This window comes from Hetaerina americana, unplaced genomic scaffold (assembly GCF_022747635.1).
Source record: "Hetaerina americana unplaced genomic scaffold, ioHetAmer1.1.p SCAF_10, whole genome shotgun sequence".
NCBI classification, from domain to species: Eukaryota; Metazoa; Arthropoda; class Insecta; order Odonata; family Calopterygidae; genus Hetaerina; species Hetaerina americana.
Window position 1 is genome coordinate 27,541,871 of NW_027286070.1, and position 15,691 is coordinate 27,557,561.

At 36.3% G+C, this 15,691-nt stretch overlaps 1 protein-coding gene across 1 annotated transcript in view; it reads right to left on the reverse strand.

Annotated features, from left to right (window-relative positions):
• Window positions 1-15,691, reverse strand: part of nompC (no mechanoreceptor potential C) — a 517,130-nt gene that overhangs the window by 475,154 nt on the left and 26,285 nt on the right. Inside the window, exon 2 of the mRNA XM_071598936.1 lies at window positions 8,380-8,481. Coding sequence (XP_071455037.1) covers window positions 8,380-8,481 — 102 coding nt within the window. The remainder of the gene's footprint in view (window positions 1-8,379; window positions 8,482-15,691) is intronic.

Sequence of the window (15,691 nt, forward strand, 5' to 3'; positions counted from 1 at the left end):
AGGTCCATTCTACGGCTACTATCACGGTAGTGGCACAGTTAGGCCGTGGCAATAACTAAGAGAATTAAAATGATAGCAACGGCAAAAACATCTTTGGCAAAAGCTCAGTCACCACAAGACGAAATCAGAAAACCATTCTATAACTTAATGGCATCGCAGCACATTAATGACATTGAAATACAAATCTTTTTTTAGAAACATATTGCTGAATAATGAGATTATCAGTTAATCTATGCAGAAAAATCAAAATACAAATGATATACAGAACTAATTGCAAAAGTTAGTTTACACTGTCTCTATTGCAAATCGAATTCCTTGGAGCAACGGCAGAAAATGTTTCCTATTCTGCGGAAGGTTGCTAGGAAATGTAAAACTGATATTTCATCCTACTACTCTTGTTTCGAAATAGGGAAGAGGGCCACTCGCCTTCTCTAAAGAACGTGAGAAGGGCGAAGAATGAGGAGAACTGGAGGAAGGATCGGAGAGAACAAGGAAGCAAAGGAAAAGCCCTTTCGAAAGGGTGCGCGCGCAGCCTCATTAGCATATCGAGGGAAGTGAAGGCGGGAGTGGGGTGTGCCGCTGCCCCTCTGATTCGGACGGGACCTACTTAGATAAGAAAGGCGGCCTGGTCGGTTGCGGGAGGAAGGGATCTTGAGGTGGCGGGAGGGGTGGAAGGAGAGGGAAAACGATGGGGAAGGGAGGGCGAGGGAGGGAACGGCGAACGCGACTGGGGAGGATTTGCGGGCGCCGCTGCACTTGGCCTTCGGTCAAGAGACCACGCGGACGCCACGCCGTGATGGTGGTAGGGGAGGAAGGTCGCATGACTAGGTAGTGGCTGGGATCCCAGACCCGAGTTCCCCCGACGCAGCACGCCACTAAGTCGGTGGATAAATATACGAAACGGTGGATTATTGTTGCCTTTACGGATGCTTACATAGAGGAGCCATGGGGTAATCTCTTCCTGCCAATTGAATACTTTGTTTAAAACTTTTAATTTTTTCTGTTTGACTCCTCTTAATTCCTTGTTGACTTTTGGATCTACCAGGATTGGTATAAGGTTTTTAAACGTCTTACTACAGTATAAACCAGCCGAATTAGAGTGGACCTTAACCTGTTTGTCTAATGTCCCAATGGCCGTGATTTCGAGATACACCTCGACTGAGGGTTGTGCGCAAACTCAACTTAAGTACGTGGCGAAAAAAATAGTGGATTATCAAGATCCTAATCACACAAGCCTACAAAAGTCTCCAAATAGTAAAAGAAATGATATTTTTCCGATTATGAAAATTTTGTCTTTTAACAGGGAACCCATATTTCATGTGATAAAATATTAACCTAAGCAAAAATTTCTATGCCGATCTCTCTCTCGTTGATTTTGCATATTAATCTCCGACATGATAACTGGCACATACCAACTAACAACATAAGATTTCTGTTATCGCATTTGACTGAAGTTGTTAATACATGGGACCCTATGAAAAACAAGAATACCCCGATATATATTTGGCAAAAAGCGTTGCCGGCGTTGATGAAGGGCATAACGCCAAGTTTACACGCATTCAATGAGAAAGGAAAATTCCGAAGATACTGGAAAGTTCCGTTCACCCTCGTCTATTGGGGGGTACACTACACGCACCCGTAGACCGTCAAAAATAACTCCTCCCTGAGAGTCACTCCCGCTCAAATCGAGACACCTTGCCAGTTTAAAAGGGCGAGTTTGTTTTCATTCCCTTCTTGACAGTCGCACCCTTCCTTGCTAATTCAAAGTATCACGCTTCGGTGGCGAAGGGAGGAAGGGCTCAAGATTTGCACGTGCCCCCTCACCCTCAGCCAGCGTCGGAAACTCCTCCCTCTTCTTGGATTCTTTCCCTCCCTCTCTTGCCAGAGGAGGCAACGCGAGGGCAAAGGTTCTCTGCTTCGAGGAGAGTCCTCTGTCTAAAAGAGCATCGCAAGTGGGACCGAAGGTTGCGAGAGTATTTCGCGCTTGGGTTTCGACCTTCACCTATATTTGCTTTCTTCCACCTCTCTCCATTCCCCCCTTCTCATCGGAAGAACGCCTCGGTGCGCTCTTGAGAAAGATAGAATTCTAAAGGAAGAATAAATCCGAGGGAAGTTTGAATGAGAGTCAACATGGAAACAGAAGAGCTCACGTAATGATTGCATTCGATTTCAAGAGGACAAGGCCCTTCTTCGGCAAGGCCCTTGTACGCTTCCAAGAGCCGCGTGCGCAAGTTACGTGTTTAAAATGAAAGAGTAGGTTGCAGATCAAATCTTTAGTCTAACCTCTCAGACGAATGACACGTAATAATGGAACTAAATGACAACGCTTATCCTCTGGAGTATTCCACAATTCCTCATCCAATTGCGTGGAATGATATTTGAGGACATGGTACCCTGCCACTTGGTTGAGTATGAGAGATTTTAGTGAAATTATTTTTACTTCCCATGACTTAAATGTGAAAACTAAGGGGAAATCATTTCTTTGAAATCATTCGGAGAACACATTCTTTGTAAAGTGTCGTCTTGGTCTTGAAGAAGGAAGTTACCAAGAGGTTTTATTAAAATATCGACCAACAGAAATAAAAATTATAAAATGTTAATTAAGACGCGGTATATTCTCGTTAAACATTTAAAAATGACTAATTTCCTTATTTTGGCTTGAATTGATAAAATAAGGAGCAATATATTGATTTCTAAGGAAGTTATTCTATTTTAATGATATTATAAAATGAATTTAGTCAATAATCAGCTATCGTCTTCCTTTCACTTTCCTTCAGCCCATTTCAACAGAAATAATCATTGAACTTTTAGTGTTACATTATGTTTTCAAAATTTAAATGAAATGAAAACAAGTGTAATTAGTCCCTGTCTCAAGTGTTTAGAATGTTAAAATAAAAACTTAAAATCTATAAACATATTAACTCGTATTTCGTAAAAATATACTTCATAGTTTTTGAAAAAATTTCCAGCTTTATCACACGGGGAAAAGTAATTAGAATGTACAGATATTTCAACAGAAAACTCATTTTGTCTAAGTGTATGATTCAAGTATATCATCGAACATGAGGTTATCTTGAGCGTCGGACAACACCTTAATATTGAAACAAAAATACTGTCAAAAGATAGAAAGATTGCGAAAATTGAGAGTACAAAACTTAATACACAATGAGTCTTTATATTGATTTCAATTTAGAAATAATTATAAGATAATTTAAAAAACAATTGTAGATATAATTTTAGTTTTATATTATTACACATAATATGGGGTTGATAGTCATGTGGGGAAAACCCTGGGCTACTGAATTGGGGAACAGGGTTTGATGACTCTAAACACCCTCAACTTAGCCAAATTTGAGTGTTTTATCGGGTACCAGGGCTTCCTGGAGGGCCACAGAAGGCACAGAAAAAGGTACCCTCCACACTCGTTTGAATTTCAATCATCGTTAAGTAAGTATCAGGTAATCTCTACCGTTATGTATTAAATCACCCTTCGGGCTGGTATGAATACATACATCAACTCACACATCTTAAGAGCTGTATCGTAAGAATATTGTATATTATAACCAAAATATATAAACATATTTTGTTTCAATTAATATTACAATATTTAATGCATTTATTGTGTGATGAAGACTTCATTCTTTAAACATAGAAAGGAGATAACATAGCTATAAGAGACACAAATAATTCAGGTGCAAAAATTTATTTCAAACCTAAATTTACATTTTTCTATGAAAATCATCACAATTAATGCGTGAATGAATATTTTTAACTCGAAATACCCACGGACCAGTTACTTCGAGGTTTCATTAAGAGTAATTTTTAGCCTTAAGATATTAGGGATCAGAGGCCAAAGGATATAAAAATATTTCACAAGGCTGATATCACAAATAAAAGGCTTGACTATAAACAATTGATGGCCGTTCATAACTAGACAATTTATAAATCATGTGTCATGATTATATTGGATTCAAAGGAAGTTATTTTCTTTTAATCGTAATTTTAAATTAATTTAGTCATAAATTGCTCAAATAGGACCCTTGCATATACATACGCTCAATGCATTGTTCCCATACGTTTTGTAATTCAACCATCACAAAGAGATTTCAAAAGTGATAGGAGTTCTTCTCGATGGGGTTTCTTCACAAAAGGATATTTTAGCATTTTACAGATAACTGATGACATTAATGAATTTCTTTGTACCTTCGGCACTGACAACAAATTCAATTGTCAAAAAGAGAAAACAGAGTATGAATGAATGCAAAAATGTGTTCCACTCTGTCAGAAGCAGCAAAATAATATCATTAATTTTGCAATGATTTTCGATATAAATTCACAATATCAGCATCATGTGCGCTGTAACCTAACCCCGAAGTAAAGTTAGAAATATAGGCCACTAAAAATGAATACGAAGGAGATGCGTAACTTTGTTGTCGGAAAATAGCTATCTGTCGTTATCCGAGACTATTTGGACTTATTGGTGTGAACATGCTTACATTATACTGCCCTTACGAAATATTAAGAAGGAAAGATATTCGTCTTATCGTTTCTTCAAAACGATCTCGTTTCGTTGGTAAGCTCCTATTTTGCCTCATGAATTTCATTTTTTCCGTCTCTTGACCACTGCGGAAGTTCACTGGGTCAGATAAAAATACGGAAGGGAAAACAAAGACTTAAGAAAATATCACGGAATCGATCACGTAACTTGATATAGTAATGCAGTGACCATTACTTTCACCCCAGGCAGGAGTTTTCCCTCTGATATCTTGAAAGAAAGTAGATACTTAAAATTTGATAAGAGTGTACGCAACTGAAAACTAGAGACTTAATATAATTCCAGTAAAAGTATTATGAATTGCGGTTACGTAAATATCAGTACCTTTGGCACAAAACTCAAATTTTTCATGGGTTGAGGGATATACAGGTACATAATTAATGAAACACAATTTTAAAGAAGAAAATTTCCTTATGTAATAAACCACAACCATCACTTTCCTAAATCAAATTTCTTCATGTAAAATTATTTATTCTTTTCATAAACCTTCGAGTAGCACTAAAAGTTTTAATTTTTAATTTTTAACTTCTTGCATTTTATTTTTTTCCTTTGCATTCCATTTTCTTCAATATTATCTTTTCTGTTGATTTCAGTATGTATAAACAAAAATATTCAGTATTAGATTAAAAAGAGGAAAAGTAAGTAACAAGATAACCATGTAATATCTCAAACATTGTAACATGAAAGACAATCAATTTGGCATGTTATTATAAATCATGTTATCCCATTCATAATCAAGAGAAAATTAGAATATTGTTTAAATATCTTATGGCTTGTAATTACGATAAACTGCTAAACAATGATGCACAGAGATTAGAATTGAAATGACTAAACACATGTAACTATGCCCAAAAGATCTTCAAAGTAGACGTAGAAGTATTCAGGAAAATTAAATCCCTAGGAATCGAGAATATTTTTAATCCCTAGGAATCGACAATATTTTGTGGAATTTTGAACAATGAAGTGAAAAATTATTGATAATCAATAGACAAAAATTGAAATTATACCTACATGACATTTCCCAAAGTATTTAAAAAATAATCATCTTTAAGGATTTACTTATTATGCTTGTTGCTAGTCCTTCTACCCCAGAAAATCATTCCATGATCATTTCAAATTCATTAGAAATATTCAATCCTCATTGCTCAACGCCTGTTCTACCGCCTAGTTTAGTCAGCCTTTGGTATTCTAGTATCCAAAATGTTCAATAAATATGTATTTCATTCCTCAGCTTGCAGGAATTCATTTATATGCTTAGTACATGAAATATTTGTTTATCTGATTTTGACGCAATATTCTCTCTCCATCGGCACCAATATTTTACTTGTGGCGTATGTATTTCGTCTGAAGGCCAAATCATATTCTTTTTGAACTAATTTTTGCCTAAGTAAGTAAAAAAACAATTATACCCTTTTACATTAATAATTTAAATCACGGAAATCTCACACTAACAGCTTTTGTCAAAAAAAAAGCATAAAGTGAAATACCACATTTCACTAAATTCTTACCTCGTTCCGTGCATCGGAAGGAATTTCTGAACAGGCTTCATCAAATCAAAATGATAATAAATTTAAATAAACATAAAATATTCTAAATAATTAAATAATGTCGTAAACAAAAGAAAAATTACACCCAAAGGTGAATCCACTTCCGGGTTTTTGACCGCCAGAAAAACCCACGGTTCAGTGCACTACAAAAATTCTTGGTATTTTCTTCTGTCGCCGAAAATCGAACATTGATTTGGCATATATTTTGAACTAATCTGATGAAACAGCTTTCCATCCATGGCTTGGCGATAAGAGGGTGAAATATTACAAGAACAGTGACCTACATAAAAATAACTTATGAATATTTTTTTAAATAAGAAAATACTCATTTCCGCATTTTTCTTAACAGGATGGCAATTTTCTTTGACTCCACTCTCTAAATCCGGGTCTAAACGCCTGTCCCGCGCAAGTCTCAAAAACGAGAGATTAAGTGATAATTGCCACCGATACCAATAAAAAGTAACTCGAATATACAGAACACGGAAACTTTGCTGTGACCATAAAAATATCGATCCTATGACCCAGCCCTTTCATATTTATGCACGTAAAGTTTCGATAAAAGTAAGGGTTCGTCAGGATGGACATGCACATGGATAGTGTGAATTCTCGTCAAAAAAATAGCGAAAGATCATCTCTAGGAAAGCGAGAAGTTAAGCTCCGTCACTTAATCTACACGCCTCAACCAATGAAAATTTTGCTGTTCAGTTTTACGTACGAGTTCCGATTACTGTGACGCGATGGATTGGTTGGACTACTGGGATGGAATCGGCATACAAATGCTAACTCTTGGACGATATGTCTATAAACTCATAGGGTACGGGAAAACGAAACCACCAACGGAAAGAGCTTCAAAGTCAGATTGACCTCATTATTTCGCTCGATTCCCCAGGCGTCCCTGGAATCATGGTCCGTCCCTCAGCCAAGTGTTACCACTGTAATCAAACTTCAACCAGTTAAATAATAGTTCGCCCCACCTGCATCAGCTTGTGTATCCTGAATAGTATGTAGTCAACGTGCACGTCCAAGAAATGATGGTTGCGTGCTACCGAGCGACCTCCTATAACAGCCTGATGTTCACTTCACACGTCATCCATTGCCAGGACGCAACTGGGAAATCTCAAAATACTCCTTGTTGTTTGGATTACAAATATTTACTAGTTTATCATTATTACACACCCGCAGATTGGAAAAAAAACTCAAAATGAAATTGAAAGTCTAATCGAAGAGACATGGTAGAATTAGCACAAATTTGTTAATGCCGTATTTCAATTTCGCTTTAATTTTTTTAATAATTTATGAACTTATCTTCAAATTGACAAAAGAGGAGCTCATATGTAAAATTCATTTTGAAAAATCACTCCCTAATTAAGACGGAAAAATAATTAACAAAGGGCAAAAATCAAATTTTTGGAATGAAAAATTGAACCTTTTCGCTTGGATAGCCTTAATGAGCTACATAAGAACTGCATGGGCCATATTCAGGTTTTTGCTTTACGTATGCGTGCTTGAGAAATATTATTTTTGATCACCTATTTGATTGGCTTCCATTTAATTCTAAACTGCTTCTCTGATGTAAACCCTATTAACAAGAAGTATATTTTAGTTGTCTTAATATATAGCTAATTATACGGCCTTTTAACTTCTTGCTGTTAACTTCGAATTTTAGCTCTCTGACAGATAAAGGAGCTATGAAAATTCACGGCAACATCAAAGTACCTAAACAAACACTTATTTTCAGCATCTGAACACCTTGAAAGCCACTGTTTAAAGTCCTAAGGCACATATTGCCGGGAATATTCTATTGCGTAAAAAACAGTCAAACCTCAAGACGAGCTTGCTTGCCAGTGTAATTCATTCTGAGTTATGCACACTTTAAATTTTTGTCAGTTTAGAATATGTTCAATGGAAAATATCATTCATTCAATTCATATGGAAATTTGTTCAATGGAATATAGAAATTACTTTTTACAAAAGTTAAATTAGCCTTGGTCAAAATAAATAGAGCTAAAACAAAGAAAACCAAGGATATTTAGCTAGTGTATGGTAAGAAATTTAATCTTATAATTTAGATTAGATTTACTGGCCATTAGGTTTGTCGTTGCCAAAGAGTAGCATAAGATATCGGGATTTGTTTCTTTAAAGTTGTCACCCACTTATTTCAACCTGAATTCTGGAATAAATAGTGTCAAAATAAAATTAACTTTGCTTGTAATTACGAATTCAACTTTAAATAACCAGAAGTGCTCCGTCGTCTGAAACAAACATGGAAGTACTTACATTGTTCCTGGCACTGACTTCCGATCCATGTTCGATCAAACGGTCTAGAAGCCCCAAGCGATTTTCTTTGACGGCGTGCATTAGCGGTGTCATCCCGGTCGTCTGGAATATAAATGAAAAATACAAAAATTATTCATAACTAATACTCAGCAAAACAGCGTATGATAACTCGGAAAATATAACAGAAGGTAGGAGCAACTGGAACAGATGTTCTAAGTCTTAACTATCCTTAAAATTTTGGAAACATCTTTAATAAGGCGTTCCAAATAAATAAAAATTGTGAAAAAGTCTCCATTTTCGGTACACCTCTATAGTCTTGGCAGATAATTATGTCCCTCTTAAATGATGAGCCATATTTCTCAATATTTAAATCAAACAACTATTTCATAAAGCACAGTGAAACACGCATTAGAAAAGTTTTATGTCAAATAAATTCAAGAGCCGACAACACAAAAGTATTTGACATACAAAGAATTTTACAAGGGAAGTTTGACTACTTTCATTTAAATGTTGTTAAAATGTGGACAGTGAGAAATCAACCTTCAAGTACATGAAAAAATCTAGAAGAACGTATGTCGTCAGTCATTCAGCGACATATATGTAGGTAATCCAATAACGATCAGTGATCATAAAGAATACTCTGGTTATTTATTTTCAGGAAAAATTAAGGTAATCACAGGGAAGAGTCATCAAAATATATTGACAAAAAAATTATTAGTTCAAAATTTATATTTACAATGAATACATAACTGGAGATATTAGCACAGGAGTGTTTAATTAAACACAGTTTTGCCAGTAATCCAAAAGATATTGAGGTAGGCACATTGTAACTTCTATATCACAGTCATTTAATTCATTAACTCATGATTATTCAATGTAATCAAAAATATTAAATATAATTTTAGTGGATATTTTAAATATCTCATAGAAGCATAACTTAACATATCAGTAACGTTTTAGGCATGATTTCGGTTTCCATTGTTTGATTATTGTAGTTTACATGTAAAAAATAATGTGTAACTCATTCCCTATAGAAGTGATTCCTTTCCCCAAAAATATTTATTTTTATTTCTTTATTTTTTTATAAGACTTTCGTGACCATATTTATCTTGATGGTTTAGTTTGAGGTCCTCTCAAACTGGGGTGGAAAATGCTCACACTTTCAGGAGTATATCATACTAATATTTTAAAATCCATATTTATCCGTCCAACAATCTGCGTAGTAGACGGTCGGGTTGTTTTTGTCAATGATAAGCTAACTATTGAGGAACTTTGGAAAACGGACAGAAACTGCACGACATTCGAAAACTTCCGGGATGTTAAATCGAGTGCAAACACCCGTGTTTCAAAAATTCATTCTTCTCTGGCACGTCACTCAAATTAAAAGTGTCTCATTAAAAATGAGATGAGGTCAAACCAACAAGAAATATTCTTAAAGAGCCAATGTTTTAGAAACATAAAATACGTTTTCTTGTGAAATTATGAGACACCATAAAATTCAATTCTCCATCTATGCATAAGTTGATTAATTTAATCGGGAATCACGTTATTTATCGCCAATGGAAAATGAACCTTATAAAAATGTTACACCCAAACTCTTTTTACATTAGGCACCAAAATCAGTAAGATTTCGGAGGCAAGAGTGAACAAGAAGATACGCAAAAGTAAATCGAAAATGGAGTAAATTAATTACTATTATTAAAATTTAGAGTTATATGAATAATAAAAGCGAAAACTGCCGACACAGAAAGAGGTTATTTAGCAAAGGGATACAACAATGCTAAGATTTTGCCTAATACTGGTTATGTGATTCCAGAATCGAGAATTTTAAGGAATGATACAAAACTATTTAATCATTATTTTACATCATTAAAACATGAAGATAGTATGCAGACATAATATAGGCCCACTTTGCCCTTGTTTGTTCGAAGTACGTGACACTTGGACCCTGGGTCACTCCTCTGTGCTTAACCTGGATGAAAAATTCATGAATAGCCATGAAAAATGACTGAATTCACTCCAATTTACATATAAATATATTTTTTAGAGTAAACATACAAATCACTAATTTTCGATTATATTCAGACAGCATATCACGAGGCGGAAAACTTTCCATTATAGGGGCATTACGAGTTCTTATTTTCTAGTGGAATAGGTAAAATTTGTATCATGAATTTGAGGGGCCTGTTAAAGTAGTATTCGCTGGAATAATGATTTTTTCTCAATTTTGCGAGGAAAATTCGACCCCAAACAGTACACTATGAATCCATTACGTATATCTAGGATATCCAAACTTTCAAACAACCAAGCGGTTACAGGTATCTGACATTTCGAAGCATATGAGTTGTTCCGATTAAACAAGCCAACATAAACAATCGTGAAACATTTGTCCCACTGAAGGATAAAGATGAGCGTCTAATTATGTGACCAACAATGTGACGGATGATTAAACTACCGAAATGGGCAGCTAATGCAGCCGTGTGTCACAAGTCGATATTGAACGCAGATCCTCCGCATTGCTATGCATGTAGTACCAACTAAAGGTGTTTACAGTAATTTACAACACTTATCAATCAGTTACACCGACATAGCAATAATTTTTACTCACATTCTAGAGACAAATAATTAATCCCGAGGTTCAGTTTCTCTTATTGTGGTTTCAAATCGAATGTCTACGAATCGGATTCGATAATAGAATAATATAATGAAATACGCGATCACAGTTATGCTAGTATTTTATATTTTTTAGTTCTTGAATAAATTAATTGAATAATATATTATCAATTATAGATATAAATATTTTAACGCGGGAAAATAGTAATTAATGTATTTTAAATAAAACGTCAAATTCTAAAAAACAAAATAGCCTATTACCACCAAAAAATGTAATAAGTAGCAGATTATAATGATTTTGTGGTTCATGTACTGAATTTAAAGAGCGGCGCACCCGATTCTTTACCCTTTGAATTTTTTTTGGCTGTAATCTATAACTGGTTGTCGTGCTGTGGGCACTTAAAGTCTATGCACTCGTCTATCTGATGAGGCATTAAAGATTGGATCCTGCACACCAGGAGCCTTCCGTCGAGAGAGGGCTCATGCCGACTAACGCTGGATGTCTCTCCACCCATCCCATTATTCGTACCTATTCCTCACTGTCCACCCCCCCGTAAATGGAGCAAATGACACTAGAGTTTTTAACTACTCTTAATGGTTACTTTGACTCGTATATCACATGAATAAATTACGTTCAAAAAATTTTAATGGATGACAGTAAGTTTTTTAAAAGTAGGTTTATATTCTGGGTACATATTTAAGTTATTTTTGTTTGGCAAAGCTCACACATTTTTTTATTATTATACTCTTACATGGAAAAATATGTTCATCTTTTATGAAAAGTATATGCATTTATTAAATTGATTATGTCGGCATAGCTATTTCCATATACTTAAATGCATTTGAAATTTCGTTTCCTAAATGATTGGAGTTTTACAATAAGGAGAACACATACAATAAGCCCCATACATATTTTCAGTACTCAAAGAGAAACTGGTCTGAAGCGGAAAGAGAACTAACTAAGCTGCCACTATTCGTATTCAATCACAAAAGAAGCATTGTAAAGGGATATGAGAGAATAATATGGTCATACGAGTGCATCCATAACCAAGGCCTAATTCGTACTGGTAGTGCGCAAACGTGTGGTCACCTTATGAAAATATGAACCCTCACTTTGAGTTTGAAATTTAATTATTGACGGCATGCAGTTTTTTTTATTCAATGCATATTTCTATGAATTACATCATGAACATATTGATATTAAAGATTACTATAATCATGAGCGTAATTTCAAAGCAGAATTCATGCATCATCGATATAGATGGTTCGTTATGTTCCAAAGTCGTCGGATATAAAATTGAACTTTTTTCTTATATTTCTACTGATATTGGTTTTACACTGTATTTTCAAGTAAATAAATCCGTTGAGAAATATAAAATTTATTAGACTTCGGCATGATCCTTGATTGGCCAGAACGTTTTCCAATTCGAATTTTGATTTTCATCCCATTTTATATGCACAATATATATGTATTTTTTTAAATTAAATAAATTGCATTGGCCCGTATAAATACTCCTTTTCTTGATAGTTTTACCTCATTTATATTAAATTACAAATTTGGGGATCAATTACATTAACATGAAACTTTACATTTAAACTTTTGAAGGAAGTTACCTGAAAAATTTGTTTAAAAAAAATCAACAAAACTTCCCTCTGTTTTCCTACATTTGGAAGAGTAAAAAATGTTATTCGCTGAGCATTTTACTGATCCATCCTGGATCCACCACGCCTAATAATCTCCACTCTTTATCGAGTCTTCAAAACACCTGAGGAAAGTTTAACGACTACAAAGTTATGCTTAAGCCCCCAGACCAAATACCCAAATTCCGAAAACTTTGCCCTTATGACTCAATTTCGGGTAACAAATTATTTTAATGAGAAACAATGGAAATTTCAGAAGATAGGTCAGACGGGAAAATCTCTCTGGATAGGATGTTTTTGCGTTGATTTTCCTCTTCAAACCAGTTTGCCGTAGCGGCCGAAAAATGAAGTTCTCATTTTCCCCTATAAAGGGAGGAGGGAAGGCAGTCCAGTCGCAAGGTAAGTGGGGAAGGAGGGTCAAAGAGGAAGGGTAAGGCAAAAAAATATATATAACTGCCCTCGTATTGGGGTCAGTCGACGGTCAAGACTAAGACGTGTGTATGTCTGTGTGTTTGGGGCCGTTGATGGCGTGAACGCGAGCAATATGCGGCACGGAGGAGGGATAGGAGGGCGGTTGGGAGAGAGAGGGGAAGGAGCGATGGAGTGGGGAGACCGACGCGCGAAGCGTGGAAGTGGACAAGGGAGGGGAACCGCGATAGGAAGGAGTGTGTCCCCTCATCCCCAAACCCCTCAGTTCAACTGCAGGGGAAAACCAGTTCACGGTGAAAGCCCAGTTGGTGTACAATGCGACCCAGACCTGTTTCTCTTCGAGATGTAGAACTAAGTGCCGAGAGATATGATTTTTTTAATTGTAATTTCTGAGCTTACATATTTCAAATGAAGTGTTTTTTTCATTAGGATCAATTCTAGCTGGAACTAACCATTCAACTCTAAGTGAAACAATGCAAGCCAACCCTTTTTCCTTTAAGTGATTTTCAAATCCGCGATCATCGTTTTATTGACCGACGATTATTATAGTTTCTAACACTAATTCCAAAAAAACAGCTGTTATATGATAAATTGAGGCGGGCAACAAATAAAGCAAAAGAAGCTTGGTGGAAGACGCAGTGCGAGGATATGGAGAGTCTCCAGAGGAAGGGTGAAATCGGTGCGCTGTACAGCAAAGTTAAATCGTTATCGGGAAGTAAGAAAGGAAGAGCTATGCTAACAGTTAGAGATAGGGCGGGTAAGGTAATAGTTGACGCAGGAAAGATCCAAGAGAGATGGAAGGAGTATATAGAAGAACTGTATGGTAAAGAACTCAGACCAACAAAGTTAGACATTGAAAAAGAAAATGACGTAGAGGAGGACAGCTTAGGTCCAGGCATACTAGACAATGAAATAGAAAGGGCATTAAAGGAGATGAAACTAAATAAGGCCGTGGGGGTAGATAACATTCCCGTGGAACTTTAAAAATGCTTAGGAAAATGTGGGAGGAAGAGGCTATATGGGTTGATCCGTAGTATTTATGAGGAGGGAATCTGGCCGGAAGACTTTGTGAGATCAGTTTTAGTTCCTATTCCGAAAAAGGTAAAGGCCACGTCATGTGAGGACTATAGGACAATTAGTTTGATATCCCACGCAGCTAAAGTTGTTCTCAGGATCATAAACAAAAGGATAGAGAGTAGGGCAAATGATTACTTAGGGGATGATCAGTTTGGGTTTAGGAAGGGGAGAGGTACGCGTGATGCCATTGCAGTAATGAGATTATTAATCGAGAGGAATTTAGAACACAACCAGGAGGTATTTGCCTGTTTCGTAGATTTCGAAAAAGCGTTTGATAGAGTGAATTGGGAAAAACTAATGAGTATATTGCAGAAAATAGGAATAGATTGGAGGGAAAGGAGGCTAATCCGCAACCTGTACATGTCTCAGACTGCTCAGGTGCGGGTGGGAAACGGGGAGTCAGAATGGGCAGTGTTAGGAAGGGGTGTAAGGCAGGGTTGCCCATTATCACCATTGCTGTTCAACCTGTATGCAGAGGAAATGATCAAAGAGGCATGGGAAGGACTCGAGGTAGGAATGAAAGTGGGCGGGGAATTCGTAAAATCAGTTAGGTTTGCTGATGACCAAGCTTTAGTTTGTCAGTCAGCCAAGGGGCTGCAAGCATTGCTTAGTGAATTGGAAATTCAGTGCGACAGGTATGGGATGAGAATCAATATTAATAAAACAAAGGTTATGCGATTTTCTAGAAAGAAAAAGGCTAAGCTTAACATTAAAATAGGAGGGCAAAATCTAGAGCAGGTAGAACAGTTTACGTATCTCGGTAGTGTTTTGGACCAACACGGTCAAAGTAGTAGGGACGTAAGGAGAAGAATTGCGCTAGGCAAAGAGGCTTTCACAAGGAGGAGGGAGTTGATGACAGGGACGTTGAGTAAGGATGTTAAGAAACGACTCGTAAAAACTTTGATATGGAGCGTAGCTATGTACGGCGCGGAAACGTGGTCATTGAAGCAGGAGGATAGACGTAGATTGGAGGCTTTTGAAATGTGGGTGTGGAGAAGAATGGAGAAGGTGAAATGGACAGAGAAGAAAACAAATGAGGAAGTACTTGGTATGGTGGGCGAAGAGAGGGGTTTGTTGGGAGCAATCCTATGGAGGCAGGGAAAGTGGATGAAGGGGGTGTTGACCGGCAGTGGGATGTTGAAGACTGTGATAGAGGGTAGAATGTTGGGCAAAAGAGGAAAGGGAAGGAACAGGATAGGGATGTTGGACGGGATGAAGGGAGGAAGAAAGTACTCAGAGATGAAGAGGGACCTGATATAGAGTAGGATGATGGTTTTTTTTTTGTTTTGTTAGGAATAATAAAATGCCTGTTTGGTAGTTGTGTCCATCCAAAAACCTACCTTAACCGGTAGATTACCTTAAAAAAAAAATATGATACAAGTCCTAATATCTGAAATTTTTATTCATAAAATGGAGGAGGGGGCAAAAAAAGCATAAAATATCAACTGTAATATTGGTTATAAAATAATTGGTTTTGGTCTCTAAAAATTAATTGCAGTTTCGTTTCATATTTATCATTAATATCAGCTTTCTTTGTAGAAAAAGTACTACA